The sequence below is a fragment of the Phoxinus phoxinus genome, assembly GCF_949152265.1.
Source record: "Phoxinus phoxinus genome assembly, chromosome: 13".
NCBI classification, from domain to species: Eukaryota; Metazoa; Chordata; class Actinopteri; order Cypriniformes; family Leuciscidae; genus Phoxinus; species Phoxinus phoxinus.
Genome location: NC_136888.1, coordinates 18,315,212 through 18,336,703, shown reverse-complemented (window position 1 = coordinate 18,336,703; position 21,492 = coordinate 18,315,212). Strand labels below are relative to the sequence as shown.

The window sequence follows — 21,492 nt, the reverse complement described above, 5'->3', positions numbered from 1 at the left end:
TAATTGACAACAGGCCGTTGAATTATTAGAAAAAGAATACACCCGAGGTGGTAATGTGGCCACGACGCGAAGCGGAAAGAGAGAGAGAGATCAAGCGTATGTGAATTACCCGAGTACTGTGTGTCTCTCCGTCTCAACAGTGTTCGGCAGCAGCGTCTCTAATAATAGAGAAACTCTAAAGTTTATCTTCTCCAAGAACAACGCCGTTATTACCTCGCTAGTGAGAAATTTCATGTAGCATTTAGGTTGTTAAACTATTTTACTGAAAAAATCTTCAGAGCAGTACTGACTACACGTTTCTGTGTGAGTGTGTGTCTGTACTGTATGTGTGTGTGCGCGTTTGAGTGGGAGTAAGAGAGTATGTGCTTCCTGTACATAAAAACATAATTTTGTGGTAAAAAAACATGGAAATAATTTGTTGTTTTTATCCTATTGTTTACTATATTTATCTGCTGGGTCAGGTGAGTTTTGGTTATTTTGTTGTTGTAGTCTGTAAGGACCTTTGAAATAACTGAAATAATTTGGGGGAGTGATATGGAACTGTATTGTGGTCAATGTTCCAGCTCTGCCTGGAACTACTTTAGCCGCGCGTTTCCCTGAAAATAACTGCACATCTTAGAACGTTTGTCATTCAATCATTTGATTTAAGCATTTAACAGCCCAATAGTATAATAGACAGTAACCATACCAATACTTTCCAATACCAATTAATTTCCACAAAACGACTATGTAGCAGCCACACTGTTTTCAACTTTGATAAGAAATGTTTCTTGAGCACCAAATCATCTGTGTGTGTGCTTGTTTTTTTAAATTAAATTACATTTTCCATTCAATCAGCTTTTGATATTATGGTTTAATGGAAAACCACCACTAGATCACTAATTTTTTCAAACTCTTTATATTACAGATTAGTTCAATCATGTTAGACATTAAAGCTGCAGTACGTCACTTTTTTTGTTTAAAATGTATATAATAATCGAGTACATCATGAATCCATTTCCAAACTGTGTTTTTGTCTTATTCTAAATCACTACGGTACACCTATTGTTTATATTCAGACTATTTTAGACTGGTTCGAGTCGTACCACTGCGGAGTACCCCAGTACCTGCGTGATTTGACATAGACATAAACAGAATTAACTCCGGCTACAATGTTATTCTGCAAGACGCATGCAGTTCTGATTATTAGAGTGCCCAAAAGTTTCAGCTTTATAAAAAAAACTAGTTATTTAATTAATAATCATTTTCATAAACTATACCAGTTAAGTGGCCTGTGACAACTGTCAATTACAACTGTAAAAATTAGTTTTTCACCCTTCCCTACTTTTTTGAACCGAAGTACACAGACAAATAACTTACAGTAGATAGATGACGTGAATGTCACCTTTCCAACGTGATTACGTAATGCGTGGCGTGTCGCAGACCAGCACAAGATAAAGAATTGTGGTTAAAAAGTATATACATTTTAATTTTCTTTTAGAAAATGACCGATCGTTTCGCTATATAAGACCCTTATTTCTCGACTGGGATCGTGTAGAGACTTTGAGGCAGCATTGAGACGGACATTTGAACCTTCTTTCGAACATTGGAATAGATGGTTGCCATTGAAGTCTGTGTAGAAAAATCCTAGAATGTTTTCCTCAAAAAACTTAATTTCTTTTCGACTGAAGAAAGAAAGACATGGATATCTTGGATGACATCTGGGTTAGTAAATTATCAGCACAATTTTTTTTTTTTAAGTGAACTAATCCTTTAAAGGAGAACTCCGGTCAATTTTAACAGTGAGCTCAATTTTTAGTAAATTTGGAGTGCTGTCAATACAGAGTACAACGACAAAAATCGGTGTTGCCTACACCGTGTTATCCTATTTTTAAAATTTGCACCCTATTGACTTGAATGGGGCAAGTTTTAAACCTGCTTTTATCCTCTTAACATCTTTGATGTGTCATTACAAGTGCCCAGCCATGTGAGTGATTCCTTCAGAGTGAACACGAGTGAATCTGACTGCATTAGATGTGAAAGATATGAATAAAAATGATGTTAATTCAGCCAGCGCAAATACCTGTATTTAGTTCCTGTTTTCGGTGGAAGTCCAAAGTAGTCGATTGTCGAGTTCACGCGCGTGATCATAGTAACTAAACCTATGCGCGTGAACTCGACAATCGACTACTTTGGACTTCGACCGAAAACAGGAACTAAATACAGGTCTGTGCGCTGGCTGATATAACATCATTTTTATTCATATCTTTCACATCTAATGCAGTCAGATTCACCGTGTTCACTCTAAAAGAATCATCTAACATGGCTGGGCACTTGTAATGACACATCACGGATGATAAGACTAAGAACTGGTTAAGTTTAAAACTTGCCCCATTCAAGTCAATAGGGTGTAAATTTTAAAAATAGGATAACACAGTGTAGGCAACACCGATTTTTGTCGTTGTTCTCTGTATTGACAGCACTCCAAATTTACTAAAAATTGAGCTCAATGTTAAAATTGACCGGAGTTCTCCTTTAAAGCTAACTAAGGCCTACTCCTGGCTTAATCTAAGCCCTGTCTGTAAAACCAGGGGAAAATCTAAAACTGCCGACCATAACCAAAGGCATTTTCAGAAAATACTGTAGCTTAGAAACTCACACTGAGTGTTGTTTGTTCTTGTTTGATAAATTGCTTGTGATGTTTTTTTTTAAGTCGCTTTGGATAAGCATCTCTGCTAAATGACTAAATATATAAATGTTATTACATATTGCCATCTTGAATAAAATTATGTTATATATAAAATAGCCCCAATGCCCCCATTAGCTTTTGTTGAACAGGATGTGGGTTACAGTCTTGATGAAATAAGCTCTACATAATATATTCTACACATAGTCAACAGACAAACACTCTAAAACAGTCATTTGAGGACATACTTGTACAAACATTTAACTTCTTTTACACACACAATCACACACACAAGCCCAAATTCCTAAATTACTATGATTCACTCCAAGACTCACCCACACAAACACAGCAGAGAGAGCTCCAGGGACGCACGCAGTGAGCCCAATTAAAAACCGAGCAAGCGGATAGACAGAAAGAGAGAGAGGGGGGTAGAAAAGAAGGAAAACAGAGAGCGCTGTCTGTTTGTTCTCTGATTTCCGCTCATGTACGGCACAGCTTCATAGCAGTACAACAGCGCAATTCATGAGAGAGTAACTCTTCAGAGACTTCAAAGACAACTGCACTAAATGCAACTGTTTAGGGTCAAGCTGAAATGAAATGCATCCCCTCTGACACCACAATAAGCGTTCCTCACAAAACAAAAAGGAATCGTTTTAAAGATTGATTTCTTTGGGGTTAACAAGGTCTTTTAGAAATGATTTATGATATATAAGAAAAGAAGAGTTGTTTTCACTCTCTGACTACTTCAAATCCCTGTCTGGAGCTTCCAGAAGATAATGCAGTGATGCTTTGTTCTTCTCATACCACCAATATTTGCTGTAATTGGTAAAATGTAATGGGGACCTGAACATGAGATAACTTGGTACGTCCTTTAAGGCTTTGAAGCCGTGTATCCTCATGAGAAGGACATTTAGAGTGATCAGTGCAGACACAAACACACACACACACACACACACACACACACTGATGATAGATTGAGAATGATTGCTGTGAGCTCCCTTATAAATGGACAGAGTCAAAGGTTTATTTGAGCCGAATCCCTGGAGAAATAACCACTGTGAAGAGTCTGCAAGAGATACCGGGAGAGACAGCGGGACAAATGAAAGGAAAATCTGAATCTGGGCAATAACATGAACAATGGCACTTCCTTCTCAGCTTAAACTATTCCAATGAAATGTATTGCTAGGTTGAACTGGCATGGTTTATACTCAGTTTTAGATTCTTTTCTATTCACTGGCTAAAGCATTTAAGTTTGGTACTTATTTTCATTTATATGCTTGAATTCTATAATATTTAGTCTAAACTTATTAAAAACAAAACATTACTACTTAAGTGAATTCATTACATTATATATGTACAGTATATAAAGGAACATTAAAACTGAACAGATATTCATTTTTAATATTTGCAAAAAAAATTACATTCAATTTCAGCCTTTGGGTGATATATGCATCATCAGATAAGTTCTATATTATGTTGCTTGCAGTTCCGATGTTGCTTGGCAACCACAAACAGCCTACAGTAACTCAGACATACAAGGTCCAATCTGCCCCAAACTTCACATGTTTGATAAGTCCTGTCCTTCCTGAACACATCTACATGACAATATTCCGTTATAGTAATAGCGCCACCTGCTGGCAGCAGGAAGTGTGGCAAATACAATTGACTTTGACATAGTCCTACTATATTTACATACTGCCCACCGTGCTCTGTTTTCATCGCTGAGCGCAGTTTTAATCATTTTTAATATTTGCTAAAGATTACATTCAACAAATGTAAGATAATAGTTTCAATGTTAGATGATGCTCTAAATGTAAAATAAGGGTAAGCGAGAGATTTTGATTAATTGAATATCCATTACCAACCGATAGCCTATACCAATTGAAAATTCTAATTAAAAACATAACCAGTCAGTTACCAATGAAACACCGATATATCATTCATCCTTAATTTTTTTTAATTATTATTATTTTAAGTTAAGCGTTTTTTGTTTAAAAAAATGTCATGTGAATGACAATAGATGAAAAGAAAATTAAACTTTAAATCAATTTTGCATGTGCATGTCATACAGTAGTTTAGAGCTGCATGATTCTGGATAAATTAAGAATCACACTATTCCTTGTTTCAAATAGAGATCACGATTCTCCCACAATTCTTAACAGACAACTGAACAAAACAACATAATTTACTAGAGGTTCTGACAAAATGTTAAGTGCTGCAGTCTATTTCAATTTTTTTATTAATTTGAATTAATTGTTTACAAAAATAAGTTTGAATGAATGATTCGATGACTCACTCATTAAGACTTCACTTAACTCATAAAGACTTCACAGCGTTTTTCAATAAATGAATACTGTGAATAAATGAATAAATGAAACTCGAATATATGAAACAAATAAATTAAACACATTTTTTAAATGAATGATTCAATGACAAATAGCCTACATTTTTTTAAATTCCTGTCGCCACCTACGGCGTAACTTCACTAAATAAATTACTTTCAAAAGGTGATTTGCTCTATTTTGATCGCTTTCGTACACATCAGTGCTTATTATCCGAACTATAAACTTTCATCTCAGTACTTCTGTGATAATTTGAATATTTGTAACACAGAAATAAGGATACTGTATGGTTGAAAAGACTGTTTGTGAAGCTGTTAAATATACAAGACAACTACTCTCTCTGGATCAGTGGCAGCGCAAACGCAGATTTGAATGTCCCGGTGTGATTTTTTCAAAGGCAGACACAGGCAAACCATTGTCATTTAGGAATGAGATTGCGTGGGTGTTTTAATGGAGATCGCAATCTTTTAACGTTTAATCGTGCAGCTCTACTGTAGTTTATTTTAGTAGTGTCTGCTGCACAGACAATTCAACCTCTCTCTATTCACCCCAAGGACAGCAAAGTCCCAGACAGAAGGAAAGAGACTGAGAATACTATTTGCTCACAGTGAGAAAACAATTACAATTGGGTTGTAAAACAGAGAGAAGTTGCAGCATCTGTTTGTGTGTGTTCATAACAGCTACATGTACATTTTGCTGTTTGTTTAATTAGGTTCTCATCCCACTTAGTTTGCAAGCCTTTACAACATTTGATTGGATTAAGGAAGTTTTCATAGCAATAGTCTGTATTATTAATAGTCAATAGATTAATAGTAAATAATATAGTATTTATAGAATATAGGCTAGTATATGGAAACTAACACACGGGTCTAGTCCCTCTGTAGGAGGAACTTGTTTGATCATCTCAAGCAAGTAATTCACTCACTTCAGTACATTTAAAGTTGCATCAGATGCACTATACAAATGAACAAAATGTACCCCCTTCCAGCATTACTCAACTGCGCTTTTAGCTTAAAATAAGCCTTGGCAAGTGGTGTCAAATTGCCAGGAGTTTAGCACTCACAAACACAAACACACACACACACACACACACACACACACACACACACACACACACACACACCCCACGCACAAACTTGATAGGTTGTTCAAAAGATATCCTCAGCATCCAAGCAATTAGTGATCATTGTTTCCATAGCAACCCAAAAGACCAGTGGGAAGGAGTCAAAACTTGGACCTTAATTGCGATTTTCCCCTTCCTCCCCAGTACATTCCTTCGCTACTATATGCATTATGGATTAAATCTTGCTCATTTTTACAAGGAGTGATTTGCAAGTTGCCAATAGCTTCCCACTGAGTTGTTCAAGCGAAACCATGATTAGCCATTTTAGATGTATTTGATTGAAAAAGGACAAAAACATTAAGTCTAATAGTCCAGGTATAAGACTGAGCTTTATAGTAGTGGCTTGCATCTATGGATGCTATATAGAGCTTATTACCACAAGGTCAATCACATAATTGAGACTTAATCATTGCCTACAGTAAGTCACTCACAGCTAACTCGCAATTATAGTTAATTAACTGGCATTAAATGTAATTATGTGTACTGTAAAAAAGTATGTAATGCTTAAGGCAAGACAAAAAAGAAATAAGTACAATTGTGCATCTAAAACTTAAAATTACAACTCTGTGGTCTTTGTTAATTTATGGATCAAATCTTAGCAAGTCAACAAACACATCTGATGCATATTTTAATCATCCATTCAAATGAGTCATTATAGAAACATCTGTTATTCTGTTAATCACATTGCATTTAATAAACACAAAAGACAGGAATAGCATAGTAATTAACTCACCAAATGGTCAGAATCAGTGAAGCGGATGCAAGCTTCTTCAGGCCAGATCCAGAGGGCAGTTTATGAACCTCATCATCTACATAGCTGGAAAAAAATTGCATATGAATGCAGGGAAATTGTGGCGATGCTGTTTGCATGATTGTGTTTGATTGCCATTTTTGATAAGGGTTCAGAAAATATGATCCAAATCTCTATAATACTATCACCTAAAGCCTGGAAGTTAGCTTGAGGGAAGAAACAAAATTCACACAAAACCCACTTGGTTTATCAACCTTGGAGCGGCACACACACACAGAGAAAAACACATTAACCTGTTTTCATTATCTGCAGACACACAAACACACACATACACATCACCATTATATCCCTGTCAGTCCAGTGGGAGGTGAAATTTGATATGATGGAGGTTAAGCAGTGAGTTAAGGCCGGGTCACTCTTACACTTTTCAGATTCCTATGACTGTCTGACTGGGTCAAGTCCATGGCCGTCGCCAAGGAGACATAGCCTCTGAGGATCTTCCTATAGAGTCTTTGTTCAGCTTCAGTATTCACCATGGTTCTGTTAATGAATTCAGAATGTAAAACCCATGAAATAAGAATCCACAAGCCTTTGTGCTTGGTTATTGTTATTAGGGCTGGATTGACAATATCCATGAATCGTTTTTAATCAATCATCTTATTTTTTTCTACTTTTGATAAGAAAATTCCTAGCTTTCAAAATATGTAAATTTTATCATGAAATTCAATTGGCACTCTTTAATGTGATGTGACAAATCACTGTAGTGCCTCAGTTCAAGTGGAGAGGCACCGTGGAAAGCACATGAACTTATCAGTTCCTCTTTAAAGCTACCGGAAGTTATTCTACAAAATAGACGTGAATGAACATAAGGTATGTTAAAAGAAGCTGTGTTTCAAGCATGGAAAAACATCAATAGAGCAGTGTGTGAACAACATGTAATGTAAGGTTGCAATTATCTCAGGAAGGCAATTCAATGAGTTGGAGCAAAACTGCAGGAAAGTTGAGAGATTTTTTTTCCTTTTCCAAAATTGACGTACTGTAGCTGATATATATCCAAAATAATCCAGTTCAAGATCTGTGTTCTGACCAAATACCAGACATTTGTTGAGCCAACGCTGCGTGGTTATCATGGCCCTGTTAGCCCTCTGGCTGTAACTACACCATCTGGCTTCAGGAAGCATGTTTCTCTCTTGGCAAGTTTTGCTTTCGGAGAGTGCAGAACATTTTTTGAACATTGCAAACATTTAAAATGAAAAATATTTCATTAATGTAGATATTTTACCAGTGCCCAATGCTATGTATAGGCTTCTTAAAGTGTATTTTATAAGCATTAACCCTTTTCAGGGAAATCAACTTAAAAGTGACTTACAGTTTAGCTGTCTAATATTACACAAGGACAGGAGATTATAACATCCAAAAAAATTACACATTTCACATCTAAGTCATGTATTAGACTCAATGGAGAAAGAGGATTTTAGATTATTATTTAGTCTGTGGAAAAGTCCAAGCCAGGAAAGCTGCAATGAAAATATGCTGTCAAAAAAGCTGAATGACGACCAGTGAATTTCTGCAACAAGCAGTTGGAAACTTTGACTGAAGTGTGAATCACCACTGAATATAGTGAAAATGTACTGGAAGAAACCCCCGGTCTATCCACTTACTATGTATAGTTTAAAGGCGTCATGAATTGAGAAATAAAATTTTCATTTGGACATATAAGAAGTCATCATACTAAAAGAATATACTGTAAGTTTCAGAACTGAAAACGTCCTTGTTAGTCCAACAACAGCTTTTACTGAAACTAAGCCAAGAGAACAACTTGTTTTGGATTGTGCCTATTTATGACATCACATCATAGATGAAAACAGTGAAATAACACCTCTGCAGAAGATCAACGCCTTGCTTAATCATCGCTAGCACTGTAGCCCCGCCCACTGATTCGCCCATGACAAATAGCAGGTAAATAACATACGTGACACTGGATTGAGCAACTAAGCAATAAACATTCCTTTGAAAAGTTTAAAATGTTGTGCAGTGCCAGGTTGTGGAAAATACAACATTCCTTTTGATGCTGGATTTGCAGAGAGACTGGGGGAATAACGATGCTGTGCCTTCTATATTGGATCCGACAGGAACAGCGCAACACACTTATGCGAGTAAAAAAGTTTTTACTGTGTCACTATTGCTTTGTTACAGATCGTTCGATATCTACTGATTATGTGTGCGTATCTAACCAAAATCACCAGTGAGTGACCAGTGATTTCTGATATGTAATGGTACAGTCAGATGTTCTTTGTCTTAAAATCGTATGCTGTTTGTGTCAGTAAATCAAACCAGTGACTAAACGGTCAACTTGACAATGTTTCTCTTAGTAGGATGAAAATAATCTGTTATGTAAACTGTGATTAAATTATATAGAAAGCCATCAAAGAACGTTCCCATTACAATCTCTGGAGCTGTCAATCAAACACCGCAAGTTTGTGACTGAGTTCTGGACTCTCGCAAAAACTCCCGACATAATCAACAAATCTCTTATTTTTGCACTGTTAGTTATGATGCAAGCATTCGTGTGAGTACCGAAATTGAGTTGCAATGACGAAATCACGGCATTCATGCGCTAAACATCTGTGATTGGCTACAATGCTCATCACTGCAACCTTTCATGCCACAATCTAAATATAAGGCTACAATCAACACTTTCACGATTGGTTAACATAGAGAGCTGTAATAGTAAAAACATGCTAATAGTTTTCGAGAGAGTTCCACATGTAATACAAAGCTATTTCTTATGCAATGATAATAGCCAATTACAGCAGTGGGCGTTTACACTGAAGTCTCAAAGCAGACACGCCCCTTTAAACAGAGCATTGAAATCAGAAGGCTAAAATCAGGGTAGAAAAAGTTTAATTTATTTCTAAATTATGACCATATTTGAAGTAAAAATTATACTTACATTATAAGTGAACCCCAGGAAACTTTTATTAAATAAAAAAATAATGCAGTTCATGACCCCTTTAATATATTTCCCCCACTATAGCTTTCATAAGGATCAAGGAGTTCAATCAAAACATTAAGTATGCTAAAATATCTTAAAATATTTGAAGATTATACTTACACTACCGTTCAAAAGTTTGGGGTCAGTATGATTTTTGTTGTAACTGTTAATTTTGTTGATGAATAATTCATAATAATCAGTTTTCTTAAATAAGAAAATTTCACTGACAAAAACAAGACAACAATAACTAAAAAAAATAAAAAATTTGGATTACAAAAAACTACAATGAACGTCAATTGACCTTTTCACCAATCAATGAGAACGAGACTAAAATGTTAGGGCGGAATGATTTGGGAAGAGATATAATTACAATGAATCTCATCTTTGCGTGGTAGGGAGGTTAGATGAGCACATTTGAATGGTAACATACTGATCTACACGGCGTGTTAATAGCATGCACTTGTTGAATGTCTTATACATTTAAAAAAAAATTTAACATCTGTGAGAAAAAGAAAAAAAAACAGACATTTGGATGAATTCGACATTTGATGTCAAGGAAAAACCAGACCATTTTTAAACCGTGTGGAATGACAATCTCCGGGAAAACAAAGAAATTTACAATACAATAGGCTAATACAGGGCTCGACAATAAGACTACACAATGTCCCGCGACAGTTGAAGGAATTTACCAAAAGTTTATCATGCATTTGCACGTGTTTTTCCAATGTAAACATAAAAGCAATTCTGGACTCTGAATGAGCCAAGTGGAATGGATTTGAGAAAGCAGCAGCATTGAAGTCAAGGCCGTAGTTAAAATGCGGAATGGAGTTTATTTTAAAAGGGAATTCCTCAAGTGGAATGGATTTGACTGATGGCACTCTGAAAAGTGAGCAGACATATGTGCTGAATTAGAGATGGTAAAAGTGAGTGGGTCCAATATCATTGATCTTGAAAAGTGGGTGGGTCTTGTCCCACCCATATACAATGGTTACAACACCGATGCCTTTAAAGGGATGGTTATGAGTAATTTCAACCTAGGGTCCTTTGCACCATGACCTCACGCCAAAAATCAAATGCTGAAAAGCAGCACTGTTTTTGACATTGATAATAGTAAGAAATATTTCTTGAGCACCAAATCAGAATGATTTCTGATCATGTGACACTGAAGACTGGAGTAATGATGCTGAAAATTCAGCTTTGCCATCACAGGAATAAATTACATTTTAAAATTCAGTATTAAAATAGAAAACAGTTACTTAAAATTGTAATAGTCTTACAATATTGCCGTTTTACTCTTTAAAAAATAAATAAAAATAATTCTTACCAACTAAGAGAGAGAGAGAAAGAGAGAGAGAGAGATTCAAAAGCAGTGGCCATTAGACTGACTCCTGAAGGATACATAATTACTAAAACCACTGTGTGTATATTTTGTGCGCGTGGGAAAAGTGTAGGCGGATGTGTGCGAGTGCATATGTTAATTAACACACACTTTAATCACTTAATCAAACAGGAAAATTAAAATCCCAATTTGCAAATAATTGCATCTGCTGCAGCATGTCAGCAATGAAGTTTCAAGTGATGACATGCACTCGCTGATTCTCATGACAGTAGCTGAAGCCACCACATATGAACCATGTGCACCCGCTGATGCGGCTGCTAAAATAACTGTCACTCAAAGCACAGAGTGTATTTTCATGGTTTTGAATAATATAACATCATCAGAATATATCCTCTAAATATGACCAGTGACTCATATTCAGATATTCAGTCAGAAAAAGCCATTTAGGGTCTGCAGCGATGTAAATTTAGGCATAAATAACTTGATTAACCCAATAAAGCCTCCTGTATCATATTTGATCCACAAATTTATAAGGCCTCTAAATGATCAACATAATACAAATTTGCTGCACAACCTACATGCCATCTATTGTCTGATTGATGGTTATTAATTTTTTTTTTCACTTTTAGTATAATTCTAAAACAGTCTCCCTCCAGGTACTGTTTATGCATCTTTTTGCTGTGAAATTTAACCTTTTTTGCAATACAAAAATCAGCAATGGCACCAAAATGCTCAGTTTGCAATGCTTTGTTTCTTAATCCTTAAGACTGCGTAAGAACACATAATTAGAAATGGGCATCAGAATGGGGAACAAAGGGGTTCTGTTTATTTCAGAAACTGCTGATCTACTGTGATTTTCACGCACAACCATCTCAGGGTTTACAGAGAATGGTTCGGAAAAGAGATGAGAGCAGCAGATCTGTGGGCGAAATATTGTTGTCTGCCTTGTTGAGAGGTCAGAGGAGATTGGCCACTGTTTCAAACTGATAGAAAGGCAGCAATATCTCAAATAACCACTCGTTACAACCAAGGTATGCAGAAGAGCTGAAATTTGAAGCAGATGGGTTACAGCAGTAGATCACACCGGGTGCCACTTCAGTCAGCCAAGAACAGGAAATTGAGGCCACAATTAGCACAGGCTCCCCAAAATTGCACAATAGAACATTGGAAACACTGTTGCCTGATCTAACGAATCTTGATTTCTGCTGCGAAATTCAGATTTTCAGAATTTAGCGTAACACAAAAAGATCCATGCTGCCATGTATCAACGGTTCAGGCTGCCGGTGGTGGTGTAATGGTCTGGGGCCCTACAGGATGAGGGTGTGTCAGGAAAAAAAAACTATCACGCAAAATCCCGTCATGTTGAAATGCAAGTGGTTGGACTATTACAACAATCATCCTCCTGGCGACTTTTTTTGTCGAAAGCAACTAGCGACAAATCTAGCAACTTTTACTGGTGTTATTGGAGACTTTTGTGGTGTTTGGAGACGCCTATGAGTCCCAGCCTACGAGGCGCCGGTACTGGACAAAAGCGAAGTGAACTGCGTGAGCGAGCGACAGTGCTCGAGAGAGACCGAGTGTGTCTGCGCGCAAGAGAGTGTGTGTGTGTGTGTGTGTGTGTGTCCGAGCATTAGTAATTGGTGATTGAGCCAGCTTGGGGGGGGGCGGCCCAGCTTGCAAAAGGTTGAGAACCCCTGGTCTGGGAGATATATTCTTGCCTCACGTAGTAGCCACTAGCAATTGAGCATTGTTTAAACACCCTATCTATCCCTTTATGACCATACTAGTGTATACTCAAATGGCCTCCACAGTCACCTGGGGTCTCATTTATAAAACTGTGCATAGGATCCTTACTAAAAGTGTGCCCGAAAGCCAAAAATGGCGTATGGCAAAAAAAAAATTCAGACTCATAAAACCGCCCGTACGCCAGAACCTGCGCCAAATTGCCTTTATAAAACCCAGTCAGCGGAAGATTGTGCGTACATGCGTCTCCACCCCGTCTTTATTTTTTAAACATTTATTTTTTATTATTGTTAACATGCACTGTATTTATGAAGAGGACTCAGTCATATCGAGGATTTAAATTGCTCAGTTCACACGCAAAGGTTGTGATCTATTAAAAACAAACTTGACGGGAGAATGTGCACACCTGTAAGTAAACTCTGAGCCATGCGTACGCACATTTTGGAGACAAAACAGATTGGCAACACCAATGGTGAGCTGAGGGACTGATGGCAGATGAAGGAAATGAGACACGTTTATAAATGAGACCCCAGATCTCAATCCAAAGCTTCTCAATCCAAACCTTCGGGATGTGGTGGAACGGGAGATTCGCATCATGGATGTGCAGATGACAAATCTACAGCAACTGCGTGATGCTATCATGTCAATATGGACCAAAATCTCTGATGAATGTTTCCAGCACCTTGTCGAATATAAGATATGAAGAATTAAGGCAGTTCTGAAGGCAAAAGGGGGTCCAACCCAATACTAGCAAGTTGTAGTGGCTCTGTGTGTATATATACAACTCCGACGGGTTTGTTTTTTAACGACAGAATTGTGACTTTACTTCTTGAAATACTGACTATTTCTTCCTATTTAAACTATATCTAATAATTACCCTTTCTATTGGTTACTATCAGAAAGAAACAGGCTTCCATGGTAACTGGCCTGTTGAAGGATGTTTTACCACTCACTATAAGTTACTCCATCAGTGATGAAATCCTAAATTCTTCTAATCAAGACCATACCATAAGACTAAAACTTAGTTATTGCCCAGACCATTACAATGTCGTTTCCTTTTATCCAACTTTTTCCTATGCACAACGATGCTTTGTGCGAATGGGATTATTCCATTCCATTATAAATTAGTGCATTCCAGTGAATTATTAATAGATATTGTAAATTAAATCGGGAGAGCAGACCACAAATGTGCAGTATATTTTTTATACTGTTAAAGCGACTAATAAAGAGCTCTCGTCATTGATATTCTTGTGATCCCATGTCATATTAAAATACCAAGCGTTATGTTATTCTCTTGAAGTTGGTACATTAAAAAAATATATATATATTCCAAAAATACATAAATATTCTCTTTAATATTCTCTGACACGCCACAACCTTATAATTTGGAATTATTCAAAGTCTTTTTGAGTGGAAGAAAGTTCCCCAAACCGGAAGGGCCTCCCATAATTCAAAAACTTGTCACGAAAAAGGTGGATAAGATATATTTTCTTGTTTGGCACGATCTTATTCAGATCTACATGGCGTGTTCGAACAAAAGGTCTGAATCACTCTTTCACTTCATGTTGAAATTCAAGACCCTTGAATGTCAGAGCCGAAGAGCGAAGCCAGGAATTATCTAGCCGCCCACTAAAATCAATTAACCCCAGTCCCCTCATCATGCCCAGGTGCAATTCCCATCATTCTCAGATTAATGCTTGCCCATCAATTAAAGACACATTACTTATCGTGGGCAGCACAGGAACGTCAGAGCAGTACAACAATTTAAGAAGAACTGTTGCATTGCTGAAGATAAAAGGTGTTCAATCTGCTTCCTGAATAACAGTTGGATGCTCTTTCTTATAAATGTCACCAGGCCCCATGGGACATCGGGACTTGTGTTTGTGACCTTCAGCAGGAAGATGATCGAGACAGTTCTTCGGATAAGGCAAGAATGTGCTGTGTCAAATGTTGGAAACATCAAAACCATTCAGACAGTCATTGTTTCTCAGGGTCTGTAAAATAATATTTGCATTTGTGAAAAATCTCAAGCATTCGGGCAGCATAGGAAGGAAATATTACCCCACAATAGTGTACAGTACATTGGATAAAGAGTCTGCTAACTGAAAAAAACAGAGGACAGATCTAGACAAGACAAGTTATCGGTTTAAATAAAAAATAATATATGGTTCAATACAGTAAAAAAAAAATTTGTTTAAATCTTGGTTGCTCCAGGAGAGTATTTTTCCTGCAGAGTTTAGTTCCAACTAATTAAGTTTTTGGGTTTACTTCCCCTCCCCCCGCAGCACGGTTGGAACTGAACTCCGCAGGAAGAAGTAGGAATGAGTAAACCTTAATTAAATCAGAACAACAGACTGACTCTTGCAGTTTGCAAGGTCACCAATGACAAGATGAAAAATATATTTAAGTTACAAAGGGCAAACCACAATGTCTTTTTCTTAATTTCCTTTGTCCAACGTTTCTTTAAACGCTTCCACTTGGCCTTGGAAAGATAACAGCCAACCCCTTTTTTGTATGACTCATGGTACTATTACTCAGAACTGAAAACATAGCAGTAAATTGAATAATGGTCAATTAGACAGGTGCTTCTAAACACTGGAAACAGAAAAAAATGAAAATGAACAGCAGATGGGCCTTTTTTAGATTAAATGCTCTCTTTGTAATTCCGTTCCGATTGTAAAGAAAGGTGGATTATTATGTGGTTTAGGTAAATAAATTATTAGAGGGAAAATTAAAATGAATCAGCGATTACATCTCATGATTGAAAAAACAATCATCAGGTTTAGTCAGTGGGTTAGTCAGTTGCTGTTAAAAGTTTAAAGCTTAGTGAGAAATTGAAAAGAATAGAACGGAGGGGGAGATAGCTAAGGCTACAGACAGTTGCTAAGGTAACACAATATTTAAAACAGACAGCCAATTTTTCATACAGTAGGTTTTATTTTTATTTAATATGCAGAGAAGAGGTACTTGTTTCTTTATTTTGAAAATCCAATATGAAACTTTTGGTTAGTTGTTTTGTTTTTGATGTGACCAATTAATTTGCTTAATATGCTTGATATAAATTTTATTAAAATAATCATGAGAAGTTTTACTAGATCTATAAAACATTTGTCATTACCATACTAAATTGCAGGTTTAAAAATTACAGGTTATGTCTGGTTATGAATGTTATAAAGTCTCCACAGCCTGCTTCGTAAACAAATGCTTAATTACATTGATTAGTTCATTAATACGTGCACAGTCTCTTATTTCCAGAGAGGTTAATTTTAATTTTGCAAAGCCTCTCAGAAAATGAGAATGGAACAGGTTAATTAAACTGATGCTCTGGGCTTGAACTCAGAAATGAAGTCGTACCTCAGCTCAACCACAGCAGACTGCACATTTGCTCAAACTCAGATGAAGGTTAGTTATTGAGTCCTCAATTATTTCTTTAGCCTGCTGTCTCACACTCCTAAACTAAATGTAAAAAAGGTCTAGTCCACATTGGCTACATTTACATGCAACCAAATAATCTGATTTCAATCGGATTGATGGCTCAATTGGACTGAAAAGCCTTCATATGAAAACACCTTAAATTGAGGTCGATCCAAATAAAATTGATCGGATTGGAATGGGTGGTTTATTCCTTTTCTAATCCGATCTAGAAGACATGAAAACACTAGATCAGATTGAAAACTGAAACTGGAAAGGACTGCGCATGTGCAGCGACGTAGAAATGGCGTAATGGGGTACAACGTGCTGAACGAGCTGCAGTTGTTGTTAAATTAAATGTTATAAATGACTGTTGTGTCACTATACAATTTTCCTACCACTCATCGTCTGTGAAGTGGAGCACTTCAGTCTTCACTTCATACTGTACTCTCATCCACAGACACAGCACAGCACCACAGGACCTGAAATAGAAAAATATTAAGTCTGCACTTTAAAAAAAAGGGGAACAAGCAATATATGAGAATAGTATGATGTGCTTATTCTTATTAGAAGCTTCTATCATAAATAAACGCGCACATCAATCTGATCACTTTGTTTAGCGTTCATATAAATTCGGATTCATCAGTTGGAATTAATTTCTCGATTGAAGGTCTGTAGCCATTGACTCAGCAAGTTGGCAAGACTTTGTTATAATTGACCGTGGAATATTTAGCAGTAGTAAATTTCACAAATGGACTTATTGCAGAGGTGGCAAAATCGAGTACTCGACTTCAATCAAGGAATCGTTACAGCCCTAGTGGGAACATATCATAGTACCACGCTTAACCCTCTGGGGTTCTTCGGACCAAATGGTCCCGAAGCTTTTGAATAAACATTTTTCAAAAATCATAGCTTCATCGGAATGGTCCGAAATTTGGTAACTTTGTTGGTACTTGGTATATGAACACCCAAAAAAATTGGCGACAGGATTTGAATTGTCTAAGTGGTTGTAAAAAAAATAGTCACACTCAAGACCTTCGGGTCCAAATGGTCCCCCATAGGAAATGAATGGGAAATTGGCAAAAATGTGAAAATACAGAGTTTTTTTGCGCGTACAATCTACAAATCAGCCACGATCCAGAAAAAAAGCACACAACAGTGAAGGGGTGAATCTATAAAACATCAAGAGTGCAAAACAGACACATCCACACACACACACACACACAAACACACTTTTATACACATACACACTAATAAATTCAGATTACATAAATCTATTTTGAATTTTTAAAAATCACAGCTTCTTCGGAATGTTACGAAACTAGGTGACTTTTATGGTATTAGGTATGTGAACACACAAAAAATATTGAAGTCATGATCCAAGCATGCTAAGTGGTCATCACACTTCTGCTCTTTGGTCAAAAATGACCCCCATAGGAAATGAATGGGAAATTGTAAAAAATATGAAAACACAAGAGTTTTTTTGTGCATACAATCTACAAATCAGCCAGGATGCAGAAAAAAAGGACTCAACAGTGAAGGGACGAATCTCTAAAACATCAAGAGTGCAAAACAGACACACACACACACACACACACACAAATGAAAGCTAATTTGACTGTATTATAAAGTAAAACTGGCACTTCAAATTACCATTTAAACCAACCAAACTAACAAAAAAAAGACAAAAATAGTCTTTGAGAATCTGTTATTATATTTTAAAATCAATAACCTGAAAAAAAATTGGCAAATATGTGCAAAAATCACTAGAATTTGCAAGCCTTTCTACAGAAATCTGTAAATCTATCTAGTGGTAAAAATGTGCTATTGCGTGATAAAAATGCTCAGTGTATCCACCAGATGGCACCAATCTAATTAAAAAAATTTTTTTCATGAGGCCTAGGCTTGACTCTAAAATGAAATACAGCTTTAATAAAAAAAAAAAATAATTACATATATATAAAAAATGTATATTATATTCAATGGGGAAAAATGGGTCATAATTATTGCATAAATATTAAACCAACCAAACAAACAAACAAAAAAGACAAAAAATAGTCTTTGAGAATCTGTTATTATATTTTAAAATCAACAACCTGAAAAAAAATTGGCAAATATGTGCAAAAATCACTAGAATTCGCAAGCCTTTCTACAGAAAGCTGTAAATCCATCTAGTGGTAAAAATGTGCTATTGCGTGATAAAAATGCTCAGTGTATCCACCAGATGGCACCAATATAATTTAAAAAATTGTTTTCATGAGGCCAAGGCTTGACTCTAAAATGAAATACAGCTTAAAAAAAAAAAAAAAAAAAATTACATATAAATATTTTTTTTATATTATATTCAATGGGAAAAAATGGGTCATAATTATTGCATAAACATTAATTACAAATCATAAAATTATCTCAAAACACCAAAAAAGAAAAGAAAAAATATTATAAAAAACAAGTAAAAAAATTTTTTTTTACATTTTTTTTAATAAATATTATTCCCACCCTCCCGGACCATTTGGTCCCGAAGGTCCTAAGTGTGACTCTGAAACGAAGGACACCAGAGGGTTAAATTAACAGAGCTCTTGAGAGCGACCCATTTTTTTACAAATTGTAGACGCAGTCTGCATGCCTGGGTGCATGATTTTATACACATGTGACCATGAAAGTAATTGGAACACCTGAATTCAATGATTTGGAGGGGTGTCCCAATACTTTTGGCAATATAGTGTCTTTGGCAATCTGTCTTGGTGAGTATTCACGTAAACATTGTCGGTTAGCCTATGTCTTAAGTGAACGTAAACTGTTAGGGCTAAAAATCTGATGTATCTAATATAATTTTATGCATGATGCATAACATTATATTAGATTTGTGCATTAGGTCGTAATAAACCTGCTGTCTGTCAGTAATGTTAATTGAGCAACAAACGAAAAGAGGGAATCACTAAACATTTAAACTGCTCTTGACTAAAATTTTATAGCTTTAATAATAATCTATTTATTTGTAATATACTAATGCACAATTTTTTTTACATTTGATCATTCAATTTCTATATTCCTACCTGTATGCTTCTGTTAAACAGACGTAAAAAGAAAAAAGTAAAGCAAAGCACTGTAAATTTAATTTGTTTCTTATATTGTTTGTTCTACTTTTGATTATTTGCACTTTCGTTCTTATTTTTTATTACCAAATATAAATAAATAAAATAAACAGAACAATATTGTGATTATTAATATAGTCATTACACTGTAAAAAAAAATTAACCTCTCCAAGTCAAAATATTCAAAAATACAAAATATAAGTGAAATTCTGTAAAATAAATTGAATTAATTGTTGCAATAGTCTGTTAACATTGGCTCAATGAGAAATAATATGTCAGACTAATTGAAAAATTTAGATGTGACCAGTCACTAGAATATTTTGACTTGGGGATGTAATTTTTTTTACAGTGTATTAATAAACTAATTGAAGGAAAAGATGCATCGTGATCCATCGAGAATTGTTTTATAATCAAATTGTTACACTTTAAATCATAATCAAATCGTATCGTGAGGCAAGTGAAGATTCACAGCTCTGTGCAATAGTATTATCAGGGTGCAGATATAACCATTCCAACGACTCCGAAGCTGTTAAGGTAAAAAACCTGCATAGTTCACCTTTAAATCATACACATACAGAATAAAGATTAGTCATATTACAAAAACAAATCATCACATCTTTCTGACTTTTATTTCAGAAGCAACATACAATACTACATTCTCTTGAATAAATGATTCAATAACAAATACATTTTTAACAGTCACTTGTCGCCACCTATTGGCAATTTTTTTTTTATTATGTTTGTTTGTTATTTTAAGCACCAAGTTTCTATTAAGAGCTGATTTTGATCGCTATTGTAGACATCAGTGTATATATTTGAACAATAAACTTTTACCCAAAAACTTCTATTATAATTTTAACTATTGCATCAAAGAAATACAGTAATGATACTATTAGGTTGGAAAGACTTTTTGTGAAGCTTTTTCATGACAACTCTCTCCGGGTCAGCGGCAGTGCCAATGCAGCTTTGAATGTTGCAATATGATTTAGTCAAAGTTTAATAGACAGACGAATTGAAAGATCGTGTGGGTGTTTGAATCGAGATCACAGTCTTTTAAAGATGAATCGTGTAGCTCTATTGTCTTATCTCTCTCTCGGCATACGAGTAGCACAAGGGCTTTTCACTGCTTTCAGTCTCACGTCTCCACTTGGGATATTACGTCACTCAACACTCATAGATAACGACACATTTCATCCTCTGTTGGTACGAAAGTGGCTAACTTCTGTCAACCTCATCTACAAGCAATGACAAAAATAAAGCAATTGAATTTGAATTAATATCGATTCTGGAATAAAACAAATCGATTTTTAGATAATTTGCGGCTAAGAGCCTTTAAAGGGGTGGTTGAGTATAATTTCACTTTTCTAACTTTAGTTAGCGTGTAATGTTGCTGTTCGAGCATAGGCTAAACAACATCTGCAAAGTTACAACGCTCAAAGTTCAAAGCAAAGGAAGATATTTGCTTTTATGGACCACAACAAACGGCTGGTAGGAACTACACGACATTCCTCTCGGGTTAGTGACATCACCAACCCTAAAATGTACATAAGCCCCCGGGAACACGCAGTCCATATATTGAGAAGAGGAAAAGTTGTTGCACAAGAGTACATTTGTGAGTCAGCTCAAACTTTAGCATCCATCTTTTCACACGCAATAGAAAGTCACTCTGTGTGCATCTCACAACAGTTCCTATACGAGCGACTTATAGATTACCATGACAGAATATGCTAAATGAAGATAGTTAACTCCACATCAGCAACATAAATTCATCAACTAACCATTCAGAGACGTCCTGTTGCATTCTACATGTTGTCACTTCTTCTTGAGTCTCTCCATCTTTGTCTGAGTCCATTTTAACATTAAAGACAGAACAGTTTCTGTCATTTTAGTGTGTCTGCGTGAGGTAATTGCAGCTGCTAACACACGTGAGCTCTTGAAACCCCGCCCTCTGCAGCAGCTCATTTGCATTTAAAGGGCACAAAACGGTGCGTTTTTGCAAACCTTTAAAAAGTGACAAATTCAACATGCTTT

At 35.9% G+C, this 21,492-nt stretch overlaps 1 protein-coding gene across 9 annotated transcripts in view; it reads right to left on the bottom strand.

The window, feature by feature from the left end:
- The window catches only part of LOC307009441 (uncharacterized protein), a 132,084-nt gene that overhangs the window by 90,737 nt on the left and 19,855 nt on the right, over window positions 1-21,492 (bottom strand). For 8 of the 9 annotated variants that reach the window (XR_013800034.1, XR_013800036.1, XR_013800037.1 and 5 more), the window contains 2 exons: window positions 16,768-16,851; window positions 6,864-6,947 (listed from right to left, as the gene is read on the bottom strand). Coding sequence is in view for 4 of the 9 variants with exons in the window: in XM_079633202.1 (XP_079489328.1) it covers window positions 6,864-6,947; window positions 16,768-16,851 (168 nt within the window). In the remaining 5 variants the exon portion in view is untranslated. Of the gene's footprint in view, window positions 1-6,863; window positions 6,948-7,303; window positions 7,422-16,767; window positions 16,852-21,492 lie in introns of all 9 variants that reach the window. The other variant, XR_013800035.1, reaches the window with a different exon arrangement.